The sequence below is a fragment of the Tursiops truncatus genome, chromosome 2, assembly GCF_011762595.2.
Source record: "Tursiops truncatus isolate mTurTru1 chromosome 2, mTurTru1.mat.Y, whole genome shotgun sequence".
Taxonomy (NCBI): domain Eukaryota; kingdom Metazoa; phylum Chordata; class Mammalia; order Artiodactyla; family Delphinidae; genus Tursiops; species Tursiops truncatus.
This window is the reverse complement of record NC_047035.1, coordinates 150616376-150634666: the sequence shown is the minus strand read 5'-3', so window position 1 is coordinate 150634666 and position 18291 is coordinate 150616376. Positions and strand designations below refer to the sequence as shown.

Below are 18291 nucleotides of genomic sequence, written 5' to 3'. Positions count from 1 at the left end.
CTGTATGTCCTCCAACTTTCTTCTTCAAGATTATTTTGACTATTCTTGGCCCTTTATATTTCTGTATATATTTTGAAATTAGCTCATCAGTTTCCACAAAGAGATTTCTGCTGAGGCATTTTGTAGAGATTGTACTGAATCTATAAGTCAAATTGGGGGAGAACTGACATTTTAACATTGTACCAAGGGAAAAGACACCGTATCCTAAAAAGGAAAAAGTGATAAGCTGGGAAGAAATATTTGCAACTTATATCCCAGGCAAAGGGCCTAACTGCCTCTATAAATAAAGAGACCCTAGAAACTGGTAAGAAAGAAAAGAGCCACAATATAAAATTGGGCAAAAGACATTATCATACATTCCACAAAAAACCAAATATAGCTTTAAACACATGAAATACGCTGAGGCTCCTATGACAAAATTCGTAAATCCAGAAGATTGAAGGCATACTCTGAAGCTGCTGTAGAAATAGCACATGGGAATGCCTTCTAACAGAGGCAGTGGAGCTCGCTCTATCCACAATTACAAATGTATTTACCCTTTGATTCAACAGTCACAGTTCAGGAAATTTACCCCACGGAAACACCTCTACACTTGGCACATGTACACAGTTATTCATTGCAGCCTTCTTCATATGAGCAAAAGATTGGAAATAACCCAGTTTCCTCCATTAGTGACCCGGTTAAATGAATGATGAAAAATGAATGAAATGGTGGGAAAAGACAAGCATGAAGGGAGGAAGCTCTGTCTACTGATTTGCCAAGTTCCCTCCGTGGTCCTGATGCTCGCAGGACTGATCCTCGCTGTTCTCCAGTTTAGACACTGACCAGAATGGGGACCTGAGCAGTCTCCTGGAAGACACAGCAGTTCCCTTGGAGCACACTGGGGTTTCCAATGAGAAGACAGGTCACAGGGAGTTCTTTGTCTCATAGGATCAAGACAAACTTCAAGGAGGAAGCTAGGAATGGATTTCCTCAGATGCCCACTGTAAAGATGGCAAAACTGAGGACTTGTGAGGGGAATGGTTGCACAGGGATCCCACGTAGCATGAGCGTTCAGAGCAAGGAGCCCACGTCCCCTCCAGCCCCACCTAAACTGGTCTTCACTGGCTGACGAGGACAGGGCTCCACCCGCTGATCCTGGCAGCTGCCCCGGCTGGGCTGGGACACACCCCTGTGACCCGCTCTCCTCACTCACGCCCTGGTCTGGTCAGCTCCGCGTGAGCCCGGGCTGTGGCGCTCCTTTGCTCTGCTCCCAGGTCTCTGCGACGGTGCCCAGCACACAAAAGGCACTTACATATGTATTCGGTCAGTGTGATCCTCCCAACGGTCCCAGGAGGTAGTGCTGTTCTTTTACAGATGTGAAGCCTGACACACAAAGAAGCCCTGGGCTGGGGGATGGACTCATTCACATATTCACGTGTACTGCTTCTTGTAGTGTGCAGGCACCTGCAATATAAATGTGAACCCTGGACACCTTCCTGACCTCAGAGCTCACAGCCTAGCAGGCAGGACAGCATCTAACCCACAGCTTGCCAGTGGGAGACACAAAGCTACAGCCGCTTCCAGCCCAAGATCTCGCATAGCTGGGAAGATGTGTCTGTCTGGCCCCAGCTACACAGCGAGATTGAGGACCAGCTACAGAACTACAGATGCCTCCAGCCTGAACCCTTGGACCAGCTTAGGAGTTACAGCAGCTCCAGTTCTAGATCCAGGCTGAAAGTGATCCAGGCTCATCCTCAGTTTCCTCACCCACTGTGGTCCTGGGGCCGGAATGAGAGGCAGCCACAGAGTGAGAGCTCCTGTACCAGCTCTGGCACCAGATCTGTGCTGGTGCCCAGCCCAAGCCAGGTGCGTCTCCAGCATCTGCTGCTGCAGTGGCTCTGGCATCCCCGTCAGCATCAGCTTCAGTACCAGAGCTTCTTCCCTTCCCTTGTGATGACAGCTTTTTTTTTTTTTCCAAATGTTTTCTATTTCATATAGTTTAATGGCTTATTAGATTTTATGTTTTAAAATTTACCTTTTAATCATTTTAAATTATACAATTCAATGGCATTAAGCAAATTCAATATGCTGTGCACCCATCCCCATGATCTATTTCTAGAATGTTTTTATCACACAAAACAGGAATCCTGTGTGCAGTACTGCAGAGGCCCGGATTCTGCCAGCACCCAGGCCTGCTTCTAGCTCTGAGAGATCTCAGAAGCTCTGTTCCCGACCCAGGGATATTGGCTCTTTCTGTGGGTGCAGAGTGGGGAACCTGGCACCAGGAAGGGTCCCAATCCCCATGTCCCTCCCACCCCCCTGCCCTCCACTCATCTCCTGTTTCTAAGCATTTCTTCTCCCTGGCCCATCGCCCCTCCTGAGCACAGCTGACCTTTCCCCCGCCCTTCCCTGACCAGAGCTAATGATCCCTGACAACGCCAACCTGTTCTACAACATGGGCCCTTCAGGACTTTGTCCCGAAGACGTGGACTTTCACCTTGGGGACGCAGGTCAGGCCTGGAGCTAGGGACTCGAGATTGCCAAGGGCTCCTTCTAATCGGTCCCCAGCGCCAACCAGCACAAGGCCACGTCCCCCAGGGTCTTTCTAGTCAGGTAGCTAAGCGTTTACACACCACAGAGTCCCAGACCAGGTGGGCATCTTCCCCCAAACCTGCCAGCCCAGGCCACCCCTGGAGCCCTGATTCATCCTGAAACTCTCCTGCTGCAGCCACGATGCCCTCCAACAGGCTGGGCACGCCAGCGCTCCGCTGCACCATGAGGACACAGAGGCGGTCTCTTTAGCCCTGGGCGGTTCCTGGGGATCCATGCTCATTAAGCTCGCTCCAGGTCTAAGATGCTGTGGCTCTGGTTGGACCACCTGGATTGTGTCTCCTGCCCACCCCCAACCTGCAGTGTCCCCTGACTCCTTGCTTGGAGCTCAGAGCCCTATGTGTTCATATCCAGAAGACCTCCCCAGCGTGCACCGTCACCCTCCCTCCCTCCAGCCTCCCTAGAGCCTTCTTCACCCATGGACCCCACCGCCCTTGCCCCTCCCCATACTCCCCCATCCACAATGGACTCACCTCCAAGCCTGGGCTCAGGGGCCACCTCTTGGGCTCCTGGGCACAGCATGGCCTTTGGGGTGAGATTGACCTGGGGCCAGTCACAGCCCCGTGACAGGCAATCTTCGTGGTGACTTCTCAGAGTCTCAGTTTGGCTGGGCTTGGTCACTTAGAGCTGAGTGACCCATGCCATGCCATGGCTCATCTATAAATTTGGCACTGAGTGCCCAGGAGGGGCTCCCTAGTAACAGGAATTACCCCCAACACTCACTCGGCCCTCCCTGTGGGGCCACCTCCTCTGGGGGCTCCCTCCAGTCCCTGCTACACCAGCCAGGGCCGCGGCCAGGGCCAGGCTGTACCTGGTGTGTGTCCCAGGGTCCTGCTAGAGAAGGCAGGGAGAGGCGGGTGTGGAGGAGTGGCGGGGTGGCCTGCCCTTCTCCTGCCCAGGCCCGTGTCTACACTACCTCTAGGCTCCCTGACCCAGCCGTGCACCGAGCTGGCCTCGGGGAGGAGTCTGGGGACCAGGACAGCAGGTTGTGTATGGGGGGTATTCCGTGACTTTCACGTTCCCAGGTCTCCAGCCAGCCTGACTGGAGTAGGGTGGCCTGGGGGTCCCAGGGGTCATGGGGTCGCAGAGCAGCGGCCGTTGGGGCCGTGAGATAACGGCCGGGCTGGGAGCCGTTGGTGCCCTGAGCTCATGCGCCCAGTGCACCAACGGCTGATGCTCATGTTGGGTCTTGTAGCCCGCGCTGCCCGGGGTCTGCGTGTGAGCCGGGAGGCGGACTTGGACGCGGGGCCAGCGGCCCCGTGCTGAGTCTGCACGTGGGAGGGAGGCCCCTGCACCCCTGAGCGCATCCTGCTGCACCCACCCAGGGCCCTGGGGGCGAGGAGCCCAGGCCGTGTCCACACCGAGTGAGGCCCCACAGTTCCGTGTCCATCCCCTCCTGGGACAATCGGGGGAATCTGAGACCAGGAGAATTGGGGACTGGCCCAGGGCCCGAGAGGTGGGCCGAGTCCAGAGGAGAAGGGAGGGTTCAGTATCCCGAGGCCAGGGTTTGCTTTGGGAATGAGAGCCCCTAGGATCCTGAGGGACCCCCTGCCCACCTCTCCCACGTAGGGCCCTTTCCTCTGTGCATCCCCACTTGGGCACAGGTGTGACGCATGTGCGACCTCATGTTTTCTCCCCATCCATCTACGATGCTTGGTATGCAGAGTACATTTTTGTAGTACAGTATATGAGAAACTTAGCAGTGTTACCTGTGGAATGGAGCAATGAGGTAGATGACATAATTTAAAACATTCTGGATGTCGTGAGATTATTTTTATAATACACATAGCTTTTTTAATTTTCAAAAATAGTTTATACATTGAAGCAATGTGAGAAAAGTCACTTTTAATGTTTCTTTCAACAGGCAAAAAATGTAGGGCTAATTTTTTGTTTTAAAAGACATCATTTTGGAAGTAATTATTTTATTGCTGATTGTCTATAGTTGCAGAGAAAAATTCACAAACTGTAAATTAAGTAGATTACTATTTAGAATGTGCTTCACCTGAACTTGGGAAATGTTTTGTGACTCTCTAGAGATGGGTTTGTTTATTTCGGAAATATAACTGAGGAAAAACAACTGTATGATAAAAAATAGTTACCTTTTAATTGAGAATAGTTACGTATTAGTTGAGTTACCTATTAGTATTCCTTCTAATGCAGAACTTCAATCTTGGTGAACGGTATGAAGACTTCGTTTGGTTATCCTGCCCTCTAGTGGTCATTTATCAAAATGCAGAGAAACTTGTATTAAGTGAACCCCCTGAAATTATACAACCCAGGTGTGGGGATCAGGTTCCGAATTTTGGAGATTAGAGGAACCTGAGAAATTTTCTGACTTGATTTCCTCATCTTTGCAACATAAACACCATGTGTCGATTACATATTCCCTTGAGATTACTGATATAAAATTCAATTCTGGCATCTCTTGACTATTTGACTTAGTAAATTATCCAAAGCTAATTTTCTGTAATTTTTTTACATATATGGTATAATCTTAGATCTTATCGCTATTGCATAAAGGTTGTTTTGCAAGTAAATAAACACTTTAAAATGTACTTACACTGTTTCCTACTATTAGGTAAGTCCGTTATATACTGTATTTTTTATTCCTCAAAACTACCCCGTACACTTTGTGAAGTACATGCTATATTATTCTGATTTCATGAGGAAATAAAGTGATACTGAGGGGGGCTGATAAGACTGAGGAAGTGGTACACCCCGGGCCCGAAAGACTGAATTTTGTGCCACGACTTTCTTTCTTCTAAAAATTCATATGGTTAATTAATTTTGAATTGATTTAAAATTATTTAACCAGAATAAGTTGGTCATGTTTTAACATATTAGTATGTTTAAAGCAACATTTGTGTATCACATTCTTTAATATGCTAATGTATGCCAGCCTCAAAGACCTAGGTTTTTCTATAAAGTTTAAGAACCAGGCCCCATGATTTTAGAGAAGGTGAGTTTTTAGAAAGTCTAAAAAGAGGTTTTCCATTTTAACTGAAGAATTTAAAAGCAAAAACTAGAGCTTTGTGTCCCTTTTCATGGTAGATAGCAAAGAGATGCTTGTGGGCTAAGAAAGTTGCACCCTGGGGAAGAATTACATGGTATGGAATTAAGAGTATGATTTCATATAAGGATAATTAACTTCAAAAAGATTTTTCATTGCTATGGAACTCCAGACTAAAAATTTTTAAGTCCTTTGCTTAAAATAGCTTCACTACAAAATCCCTTGCGCATGCCTCTGATAGCCAGGTCTAGATCAGATCATTTCTGATTAAGCCATTTGGCATCTGGACAGGTCACCCTAGTCATTCTAGCCAGTAATGACTTTACCTCCCCTGAGTTTCTACATCTCGTTTATGCTGCTCATACATATGACTTCACAGATCGGAACAATGGGACAATCCTTAAGAACGAAAGAAAGACGATCATCCTATAAGAAGAGTTAAACCCATAAAATCCACACATAATGAATTAGGTTAGCGGCTTATAAAATAACCAGAGATGCATCTGGATGTGTGCGACTTCACAGGATCAAAGTGACTGGAGTGAAGTTTTAGGGAAGCAGAACAGACTCAGCTATAAATAGGAAGGCACAAATGGGGGGCTAGTTGTACTGTGTCCTGTGTGAAGGGTGTTTAAAATATTTATGTAACTGTTTTGCTGTTAATTTAATAATAATAGCTATGTCAAATATTTAAAACCCATTTGTTATAAGTATTAATTCAAGCAATTCTCACACCAACTCCAAGGAGATGGGTATTCTTGTTAACCACACATTCATGATGAATAAACTGAGGCACAGATGAAGTTAAGTAACTTCCAGGATTTCAATCTAGTAACTGATGGAGAAGGAGTAATTTCTGGGCTCTAGGGTCAGACACATAAATACCCCATTATACTGCCTCATTTAAGATGGTCTACCCCTGTGACAGTTCATTTATGTGTCAACTTGACTGGTCCACGGGGTGCACAGATATTTGATCAAATATTATTCTGGGTGTTTCTGGATGAGATTAACATTTAATTGTAAAGTAAAGCAGATTGTCTTCCCTAATGTGGACAGGCCTTATCCAATCAGTTTGGAAGCCTGAATAAAACAAAATGGTTGACTCTCCCCTGAAAAGGCCATCCTCCCGCCGGATGGCTTTTGAGCTGGGACAATGGTCTTCATCTACCTTCAGACTTGGACTCAGACTGGAATTTATACCATCTTGGTCCTCAGGCCTTTAGATTCAAACTGAATTACACCATCGGCTCTTCTGAGTGGCTGGCTTGTTGACTGTTGATTTTGGAACTCCTCAGCCTCAGCCTCCATAATCGTGCGAGCCAATTCCTTATAATAATGATTATATATGTATATGTATAAAATACACATATATAAAACCCTCATGTGCTATAAGCTCCCCCAAATGAGGAAATGTATGTTATTTTTCCACTATACATTCAGCACCTGTTACAATTCTGCTGCAGTGCAGGCTTCCCAAATTAAGCATGTGTCATTGGAGAGAAGTGCTCACAGAGCAAGGATTTGCTCTTATTCTCTTCACAAAGCACTGTCTGGGAAACGGACCAAAACTTTGGGGAGAGGAAGCATTCTTTCATTTATTCATCAGTCACTTATTGTGTATGTAGTATGAAACAGATCTATCTTGTGCTGGGTGAAAAAGTACAGAGATAAAATATACAATTACTGTCCTCACGGGCCTCACACTTCTTTGGATGACAATTAAAACCTAAGCGGATAAAATCCTAATTAACAGGGTGACCTCCACATTAATCTGAAATGGGTATGGACCTAATAACGCAGCTTCAAAATCTATAAATCCAAAGCTGATAGAACTGAAAAGGGAAAGAGCTCCACAACCATGGAGATTTCAATATGCTGCTCAGTAACGGACAGAATGAGCACACAGAAAATCAGTAAGAATAGAGAAGCGCTGCACCCAAACAAAGCAGAAAGCCCATTATTTTCAGAAGCACCGTTACATTCACCAAAAGAGACCGTATGCCGGCCCATAAAACGAGTTTGGGTGTGTTTAAAAGGATTGAAATCGTACAACATTCGCATTCCTCCTGGCCACAAAGCCTCTCCTCTCCGGGTGCAAGTGGAGAGAACTGGGAAGGTGACAGGCAGCGACTGTTTGCAAGTATTCGGAGCTGCGCTAAACCAGCGAGAGATTGTGAGAGCATAAGAGATTGTGGAGGAGGAATAACGCACAGGACTCGACTCCTTGCCGTGACCGTGCGGAACAGGAGGTCTTATCGTTCAGCATTCGTCCCCCGGTTTCTGGCATGGGTAATTGGACAGATGGCGAGCCATTTCCCAATTAAAAAAAATAGAAGACAAGCCCCCTCCGTTCTTCTCTTCCTGTAACAAAAATGATTGCTCTACCACCCTTCCTTTTCAAGTCCCGCCCTTTTACAGTCCCGCCCCAAAGAGTAATCGGAAGACCAAATACTGCCGGAAAGTGCGACGCCACATTCCAAGGAGCGGAAGTAGATTTCCCGGAAAGCCGTAAAGCGCCTCCCTCTTCCGGTTAACAACAGCCGTACCGACCGTCCACGCCGGCAGTTCTCCGGTAAGCGCGTCCGCCGGGCTCTCTGTAATTCAGTTTTCTCTTCGATTCCGGGCGCTTCCTTGTCGTCGCCCTCTTCACCTTGGATCATGTTCAAGAAATTTGATGAAAAAGAAAATGTGTCCAACTGCATCCAGTTGAAAACTTCCGTTATTAAGGGTATTAAGAACCAGTTGATAGAGCAGTTTCCTGGTATCGATCCGTGGCTGAATCAAATCATGCCTAAGAAGGATCCGGTCAAAATAGTGCGATGCCACGAACACATAGAAATCCTCACTGTAAACGGGGAGTTACTATTTTTTAGACAAAGAGAAGGGCCTTTTTATCCAACGCTAAGGCTGCTTCACAAATACCCTTTCATCCTGCCCCGCCAGCAGGTTGATAAAGGAGCCATCAAGTTTGTGCTCAGTGGAGCCAATATCATGTGTCCAGGCCTGACCTCTCCCGGAGCTAAGCTCTACCCCGCCGCGGTGGACACGGTGGTTGCAATCATGGCAGAAGGAAAACAGCACGCCCTGTGTGTGGGAGTCATGAAGATGTCTGCAGAGGAAATCGAGAAAGTCAACAAAGGAATCGGGATCGAAAATATCCATTATTTAAATGACGGGCTGTGGCACATGAAGACGTATAAATGAGCCTCAGAAGAAATGCGCCTGGGCTAAACATGGACCTCGTGCAGTATCTTTGTGTATGACGGCATGAAGACGGCACCTCTGTGGATAGCAATTCAACAGACGCTAAAAACCGGAAATAGACGAAGTAAAGCTTTGGAACGAATCCATATGTCTGTGCATGTGTCATTGTGTGTGTGTCTGTGTGAGTGTGTATGCCTGTGGATATGTGAGGGTGTGTGTGTGTGTGTTTGTGTGTTTACAGGGGAGTGATTAGATTTGCTGTCTTGTCTGTTTAAGCAGATATCAGTTCAAACAGGTAAATTATCTCTTAGAAAAATAGATTTCAAAGTCAAGAGCGTGCAGTTGCTAGATGGACCCAAGTTGGGAGAAGAAAATGACTGGAGAGAGACCCTAAACAACTCTATTCATATGACCGTTTAAGGGATGAGTACTAGAAACAGAAAATCCGGTTAAAAGTACACAGTGGTCATTATTGGTTGTCCACCCAACAGCGTAGCTCCCTCCCTGGTGGCATAGCTCTGTCCATCCCTTTTCTACACGAGTCTAGAAAATGCTGATTAGTCAAGGCCTATCACGGTGGTCTATTTCCCTATGAGATGGATTCATTTGTAGGTGGGCGTGGGGCCTAAGGCCAAGGAGGATCTTATGTTTAGGAACCCATGGGAAAGTGAGGGTCCTTCCTCCCATGGTTTTGAGTCATTTATAGGTGGGACCACTAAAAGAAAGATGCATGGGGAGAAACTCCCTACTTTGGATGGACATTGGCATATGATTTTGCTCTTGCCAAACACACACACACACACACACACACACACACACACACACACACACACACACACACACCCTTGATTAGCATAAAGTCTGAACATGGTAAAGTTGAAAATAGAAAAGAGTGCCCTTGGTGATCTATGAACCAATGATTAATCAACTATGCAGATTCCATATATTGGGACCTCTTAAGGGGTGTGACTAAGTTCTGTGAAATAATAAAATTTTCTTATAGATTACTTCATTTGTACTTGAGTTTTCTGAAATTTAAAGCTAAAGAGAGCTCAGTTTTTATAGAGTGGCATCATAGACACCCAACTGAAAAATACCTTAAACAGGGATAAAATAGGTCAGCTGAAAGTTCATCAGTGACTTTCACATGAGCAGTTTCAGTGAAATTCATATGAAAGCAAGATAAATTGCAGTAGATCTGGGGGTGAATGGGGAGTGAGAAGGTTAAGGTGTGGGAGTTTACACTTCATGTTATTATTTACAGAATTTTGGGAATTAAAAGGGTGAAAGGAAGGTCATAGTCAAGATAGTCTGTTTTGGAGTTTATATTATTTTGCTGTTGTTATTTTAATTGTTTTTGTTTTTTTCTTTCTTGTGGCATGTTTGTTAGTGGGGTATCTGAGTATATTTATATGCTGAGGGGAAAGATTCACTAAGAGAGGGATACTTGATGGGGATTTAATCAGTGGAATAGGAAAGCAGAAAGGAATGGCTCCAAATGCAGGGGTAGAGGATGGCCTTCTGTCCTCAGAAATCTGCACAAATGAAACACATTTTCTGTTTCTAGTACTCATCCCTTAAACGGTCATATGAATAGAGTTGTTTAGAGTCTCTCTCTAGTCATTTTTTTCTCCCAACTTGGGTCCATCTAGTAACTGCACAAAAGATAATGGCACTGATTAATCTGCACCACAGGGTTGTCATGTAACAGCTCTTAAATACTCCTCTTCAAAACACTGTTTTTTCCTTAAAGGCTTAGGGCTTTTGCCCTTATTAATTCTCCACCCAAATCGCACCATTAAGTCTGGTCAGTGGTGGATACCTGTGGAGGGTCTCTGAATGTCTCATGATAATCTGGAGCACCCAGGCCTCTGACGAACACTGTTGGAGACAAATAAGCAACCTTTCAGTTCTTCTTTTACCATATTGTAACTATCTCCACCAAAAATTGAACAAGGACCCTCTGGATCTACTCTAAGCCTTCTTTCAGGTCTCTTCTATTCCTTCTCTTATTCCAGCCTGGTTCACTTGGTCCTATTGGATGGTGGTGTAATCCTACTGAACAACTCAGAATGGACAGCCTGTATACAAACTGGGAAGTGGATGGAGATAAAGAGTTCTATGAACGTCTTGGAATTTCACACAAAATCTGGTGTGTATGTGCATAGATAACTGTACTTGGTAAAGCATTCTCTACACTGATCATATGTTTAAGGTGACCTGTGAGCCAAAAGGGTATTTTGAACAATTAAAGTAGAAGAGGATCCCCATCTACTTCTTGGCTAATGCCAGTGCATAGTTCACTGATAGGATGCTGGATAATGAAATGCAAATTGCGGTCATATCTTACCTCAAGAATCTACCCACTCCAGTGCTATGTAACCCAGAATAGTTAAACAAACATTATTGGGTACTTACTGTAGGGCAGACACTGGGCTAGGAGTAAGGGACAGAAAGAGAAATATACTATTACCTTAACTTTTAGGAGCTTGGTCTTGTTAGGAAGGCAAACTTAGATAATTTCACTTTCATATATTCGTGTATGGTATAACCTATGGTAAATATCTGAATTATCTATTACAACATAGCATGAATGAATGAGGGAAAGCTGTCTCTCCCTAGAGAATCAAAGAGGGTTTCTGAATGACAGGTTGTGTGAGTAGGACATAAAAGATGATTAAGAATATTGGGAATTCCCTGGTGGTCCAGTGGTTGGGACTCTGTGCTTTCACTGCTGAGGGCCAGGGTTCAGTCCCTGGTCAGGGAATTAAGATCCCACAAGCCAAGTGTTCTGGCCAAAAAAAAAAAAAAAACCTTCATAATGAATATGGTGAAAAATTACAGTAAAAGATACAGGGCGAGCAATGCAGTAGATTCACAGAAATACAAGCAGTTTGGCTTTTGTAGGCCATGATTTTCCTGGAAAAGGTGAGAGGAGATGAAGCTGGAGGCCTATGGTAGAGACCCATTTTTAATATGCTAAAGAATTTATATACTTAAGGGACTTCCCTGGTGGTCCAGAGGTAAAGAATCCACCTTCCAATGCAGGGTATGTGGGTTCGATCCCTGGTCAGGGAACTAAGATCCCACAGTCGCAGGGCAACTAAGCCTGCATGCCACAACTGCTGAGCTGACGCACCTCCATGAGAGAGCCCACATGCTGCAAACTACAGAGCCCACGTGCTCTGGAGCCCACACGCCACAACTAGAGAGAGGAAAAAACCCCCAAAAAACCTGCACGCCACAACTAGAGAGAAGCCCGTGTGCTGCAACAAAAGATCCTGCATGCTGCAACTAAGACCCAGTGCAGCCAAATAAATAAATAAATATTTAAAAATTTATATACTTGACAATTTAAATCGGTCTTTAAAAGGCTGCTAAAAAAGAATGAGACATGAACAATATATTTTGGATAGATGATAATGGTGAGGATGGGTTCTAGTGGGGATAAGACTAGAGAAAGTAACTAATACTGCAGCATTGTAGGTATTTCAGGCAAAAGATAACGGCACTGATTAAAAGGATTTGAACTATCCTAAAAATGTTTGTGGAGGAAATTTTCCTAAGACATTAAGGGAACCACCAGCTCACTTAAGAAGAAATGGATAACTACAATAGTACTGTATCTATTAAAGTACATAATTAAATTTGTAGTTAAAATTCTACAAACAAGGAAAACTCCAGACCCAGAAAGTTTCACTAGTGAAATCTACCAAACATTTCAGGAAGAAATAATTTAAAAATTTATAGAATTTCTTCTACAGTAAAGAGGTTTGGGGGATACTTTCCAACTCATTTTATGAGGCCAGCAGTACTGAAAAATCCAAACCAAAGACATGGCAAACCCCCCACTAAACTATAGACCAATACCCATCTGAATATAAACACAAATACTGTTTAAAAAATGAGCAAACTGAGCCCAGCAATATGTAAAAATGGCAAAATGGATTTATTCTGGAAATGGAATCTTGGTTTAATATTTAGAAATCAATGTAATATGCCATATTAATAGATTAAAGAAGGAAAAGCATAAGGTATTCCTACTAGATGCAGAAAAAAACATTTGACATAGTTCATTATTTATTCATTCACTGAAAGAAGTCTTCCTCAACCTGATAAAGTAGGTCTATAAAATACCTACAGCTCACATATATTTATTGGTGAAAGACTGAATGCTCTCTTAAAATCAGGAACAGGGCAGAAATGTCTCCTATAACTCCTTCTATCAGTCATTTTAGGTAGTGATTCAGTAAAGGAAGACCAAAGAAATAAAAGGCATACAGCCTGCAAATAAAAAGCAAAACTGCCTCTACTTACAGACAACTTAGTTGTCTAAGTAGAAAATCCAAAGGAATGTACAAAATAAACCATTAGAACAGATACATGAGGTTAGCAAATCAATATTTAAAAATCAGTTACATGTCTACATGCCAGCAATGAACAATTGTTGAAATTTAAAAATAGACCATTTTCAGTAGCACAAAAAACCTTGAAATCCTTAATCAAACAGTATGTGCATGATCTGTATGCCCAAACCACAAAACACTTATGAATGAAACACTGATTAAAGGGCACTTTCATAAACACAGAGGTTTGATCTGTTCAGGAACAGGAAAGTGATAATGTCAATTCTCCCCAAAATAATATAGAGATTTAATACAACTTGAGTCAAAATCACACAGGCTTTTCATAAGAATTGGCAAACTATTTCTAAATTTTTGTTGTTGTTAAATTTATTTATTTATTTATTTATTTCTGGCTGTGTTGGGCCTTCTTTGCTGCACGTGGGCTTTCTCTAGTTGCGGTGAGTGGGGGCTACTCTTTGCTTGTGGTGCGCGGGCTTCTCATTGCGGTGGCTTCTCTTGTTGCAGAGCACGGGCTCTAGGCGTGCGGGCTTCAGTAGTTGTGGCACGTGGCCTCAGTAGTTGTGACCTGCAGGCTCCAGAGCTCAGGCTCAGTAGTTGTGGCGCACAGGCTTAGTTGCTCCGTGGCATGTGGGATCTTCCCGGACCAGGGCTTGAACCCGTGTCCTCTGCATTGGCAGGCAGATTCTTAACCACTGCACCACCAGGGAAGTCCCTATTTCTAAAATTTTAATGGCACTTCAAAGGAACAGAATAGTCCAAACCATTGTGAAAAGGGAGAACAAAGTTGGACGGCTCACATTTCCAGACGCCAAAGCTTCCTATAAAGCTGCGGTACACAGTGTGGTCTTAGCAAAAGGACAGGCTCATGAATCAAGGGAGCTGAGAAGAGTCCCCAGATGGACCCGCTAAATATTGTCAATTGATTTTCTACAAAGTTGCAAAGGTAATTCCATGGAGCAAGAATAGTCTTCTCAACAAATGGTGCTGGGGGCAACCATAAGCAAAAATATTGAACTTTGGCCCTTGCTTTACAATGTAAATAAAAATTAACTCAAAATGCATTGTAGACCTAAATGTTAAAACGTATCAAATTTCTAGAAGTAAACATAGGAGAAAAACTGTGAGTTTAGCAAAGATTTCTTGGATGTAACATCAAAAACACTACCCTTTTTAAAAAATTTAATTAATTAATTTATGGCTATGTTGGGTCTTCGTTGCTGCAGGTGGGCTTTCTCTAGTTGCGGTGAGCGGGGGCTACTCTTTGTTTGCGGTGCGCGGGTTTCTCATTGCAGTGGCTTCTCTTGTTGCGGAGCACGGGCTCTAGGCACGCAGGCTTCAGTAGTTGTGGCTCGTGTGCTCTAGAGCGCAGGCTCAGTAGTTGTGGTGCACGGGCTTAGTTGTTCCGTGGCATGTGGGATCTTCCCGGACCAGAGCTCGAACCCGCATCCCCTGCACTGGCAGGCAGCTTCTTATCCACTACACCACCAGGGAAGACCCCAAAACACTACTCTTAAATGCAGAAATAGAATTAACTGAAATTAAGAACTTCTAAGTTTTTAAAGACACTGTTAAGACACGGAAAGAACAAGCCGTATACTAAAAGAAACTCTTATCAAAACATATATTTAATAAGTCATTAGCATCCAAAATGTATATTTTCAAAATTCAATGATGAAAAAGCAAGGAAAAGAACAGGCAAAATGTTTGACAGACACTTCACTAAATAAGATATATATGAATAGCAAATAAGCACATGAAAAGATGCTCAACATCTTTAATAATTAGAGAAATTAAAATTAAACCACAGCGAGATACACTACAAACAAATAACAACAACAGAAAAGGCTGGCCGTGTAAGTGTTGGCAGAAATGCTGAGCAAACGGCACTCTTATCCATTGCTGCTGGGAAGGCAAGTGGTGTAGCCAGCTGTGGAAAAGAAATGTTTATAGTGGCTGTATTTGTAATCCCCCCAAACTTGAAACACAGTAAAGGGACATTCCTACCATTGCCATATACTTATCCACTCTCAATCTTTATTTTAATAGAAATCTTTTAACTGCAAACATTTTACAAATAATGACCAGTAAGGATGTTGAATATTACAAACTGAGGTTTTCAGATTATGAGGATTAATGATAGTGAACATATTGGCACATTTTTTCACCTCTATGCACTTTCTCATTCTTTTAAAAATCAAGGTCTATGTTAATCCTGGGACCTCAGTCCTTCAGTTCATCCTCACGTGATAAACTCCAGGAAAACTTTAAAACACTTACAAAGAACGTGATTGCAATTCTTGCATGCTCTTTCAGCAGAGCTAAATTCAGGGTATAAATATTTTCCTTAAAAATTCAGTTGGCTCAACATATTTTCAAAGGAGGAAACTCTGAGGCTTTGAAAAGCACATCTGTGTTACAGAGAAAACATTTTCTAAGCAGGAAAAGTATTTCTGACTCTGCAAAACAACATTTTCACTTGCATATTTTGGGGTTATCTCTGTCCGAAGACTCTTTTTCTTCAGTCCGAATGATGTAGAAAGCTGTACAAGCAAGTCATGGTTATGTCAGAAGCTTAGCCAAACAATCGTGAAAACCAAATATGATATCAAATGGTTTTCTTTGGGCAAAATAATGCTTTTTAAAGTAAGCCTTGCATTTCTGGTCTGTTGAGGATTTGAGCTGACGCTGACCATGCCTTTCACCATGAAGTGAGCAGCCCCTCCAAGGGCTCCTTATATACATACTGACTACTGGGCATTACGTCTCTATTCTTTTGAGGTCAAATGACAGTTGATTTTTAAAAATTTGTATTTATCTCTATATCTCAGTAAAAATCTATAAAAATGTAAGAAAAGAATGAAAACATGGGTGCATGTAGAGGGCATTAGGCTAAGAAGGACACATTCTTAAAACCATTGCAGATTCTCAGGCCAAAGAGAGCTGTGATTTGTCATCGTGTTTATCTGTTATGCTGTTTTTTCCTTTCTTATTAACCTTCCAAGTTGTACTAGATGACATTTGAGAAGGTTTTGAGTATCACTCTCTTAATTACAGGTAAAGCACCACTTCGGTGAATGTGGTTTATACGTGAGCCCTTAACCAAGCAATGCCCTCACTCTGGTGATGCACCAAAGAGGCTTAGGTTTATTGCTTTTGTTAAAATTCAGTTTAATGTACTATTACTCTCAATGAAAGGATGCTGTTTTGCACTACCTATTTGTAGATGAACGCAGGAGAAGTTCCCTGAGCTGTGTATGCTTCCCCACAGGATTAGGTGGTGACCGACTCTCCGTAGCTGCTAATACCCTTTACACCAGCCTTCTTTTCCTGGTGCCCTTTTCCCCAAACCTACACAGCCCTTCCTCTTCAGCCTCCCCCTCTCCCCATATACCCTTTAAAATACTCATAATTTATGAGAACAATCATCTGAGATAGGATTATAACCTCCTTTTTTTGGAGCTGACAATTTGAGGCACACAGAGAGGCAAGGCTAATTACCCAAAGTCACAGAGCCCGTGAATGATGGAGATGGGCTTGGGTCTCAGACATCTGACTCCAGATCCGGGTGCTCATCTATAGAAGACACCAGAGTATTTCCCCACCTGATTCAACATGCTGTTTCACTTGTTACCTCACCCTCAGGGACATGCAAGAATTTCTGTTAGTTTCCTCTTACTGAAAAAAAAGTCACAGAGTCTTAGTTTTCATCTCTAAAAGCTAACCATCCCACTTCACTCTAGCCAACCTGTTTTATTCACTCTCTCACAGACTTTTTGTGGACATTTTGGAGTCTAGCTTAGGTTCAAATTATTCTTTTATCTTGAGTTTTCTATTCCCTCTTGGCCTAACTATTATATACATTATCACTCTTCTTCAGAACTTAATGAAGGCTTGCATTTCCTCTATTAGATTCTCCTTTGTTATTCCCCTCGCCAAAAGTCGAATCTTCTGAGATCTTAAGAGAACGTAATGTCTGTATATCTCATTTGCCATTTTATCACGTTGGCCTCAAGGAATCATATAAAAGTTACATGGATTGTCATCTACTAGCAAAACCACAGTGCTGGTTATGTTAGAACTGCACAGCAGTGTGAAACAGGGTTTTTGCACTCAGTGAATTTATATATATATGAAGTCAAGATATAAAGGTGAATTTTTTAAAATACTGTTTTTAAAACCAAAACTAGGAATAAGACAAGATGATACCAAAGTAGCTGGCACTACACAGACCTTCTTTGTGAGGACAATATCAATATATGCATGAAGAGGAGGGAGAGGTAACTAGTGTCCCGACCAGTCCAGAAAGATTTATGGAGGAGACAGATGAAGCCGTAAACATGTAACAGAAGAATAATGTAGTGGAAGTGGAATGTAAGAATGGAAAAGGTGGATTGAAGCCACATAGAGAGTGCTTTGAGTTCTCAGTCAGTGCATTCACTTGAAGGTAACAAGTCACCTGGGCTTTTGAGCCCAGCAATGGAATGCTGATTTTGAAAGCGTCTTGCAAGAGAGACTATAGATGTGGGAAAGTCTGCGTGCTGTAAATATGGAGGGTTGAGACCCTGAGCGCAGGAAGTAAGAGAGAGAAAGGGGGGAAAGTCATGTCTGTGGGTTACATACCCACTGTTGTTGTTGTGTGTGTGGTGTGAGAGTGTGTGTGCGCACACGATTTAGCAGGAGCAAGCTATTTGAGAATTGAACAGGCCAACTTTACATGGACTCTTCCCTACAGAATCCTCAAATAATTAGCAGTTCAATGAAGACACTGAAGTCTGTTGTCTGACACACTGTAGCCCTGCAAGAATGGCTCCGTGATTGACAGCCCCCACTCTCACCTGCTGGGCTGGAGTTACTTGGTGTTGCCTTAGTGTCTGAACTGTGTCTTTTTACCCCATCCTGTACTAAACATCAGAAAAAACACCATCCATGTGGTTAGGGAACATCTGTTTGTTCTTTTTCTCTTTTAACAGCAAAGAGAACTACAAAAGCCTAGATCTTTTTAGCACTAGGAACATGGATGATTTAAAATACGGATGATGGAATTCAGGTACGATAAAATTAGTGCAGAAATCTAGCTATAAATAAATACCAAAGAAGAATAAAATAAAATGTGCA

General features: G+C 43.2%; 1 protein-coding gene and 1 long non-coding RNA gene across 3 annotated transcripts in view; both read left to right on the top strand.

The window, feature by feature from the left end:
• Positions 1-8117: 8117 nt before the first annotated feature.
• LOC109549647 (uncharacterized) overlaps positions 8118-18291 on the top strand; it is a 60335-nt gene continuing 50161 nt past the window's right edge. For both annotated transcript variants that reach the window (XR_012330345.1, XR_012330346.1), the window contains exons 1-2: positions 8118-8177; positions 10828-10961. This is a non-coding gene — a long non-coding RNA (uncharacterized lncRNA). The remainder of the gene's footprint in view (positions 8178-10827; positions 10962-18291) is intronic.
• LOC101324512 (malignant T-cell-amplified sequence 1-like) lies at positions 8127-8951 on the top strand. The gene has a single exon (XM_004331680.4). It carries the CDS (start codon positions 8264-8266, stop codon positions 8807-8809), a length of 546 nt encoding a protein of 181 aa, XP_004331728.1. The 5' UTR covers positions 8127-8263; the 3' UTR covers positions 8810-8951.

Bases quoted from the DNA above. Each gene is read 5' to 3' on its own strand.
- LOC101324512 (XM_004331680.4), top strand. From the start codon at position 8,264: ATGTTCAAGAAATTTGATGAAAAAGAAAATGTGTCCAACTGCATCCAG.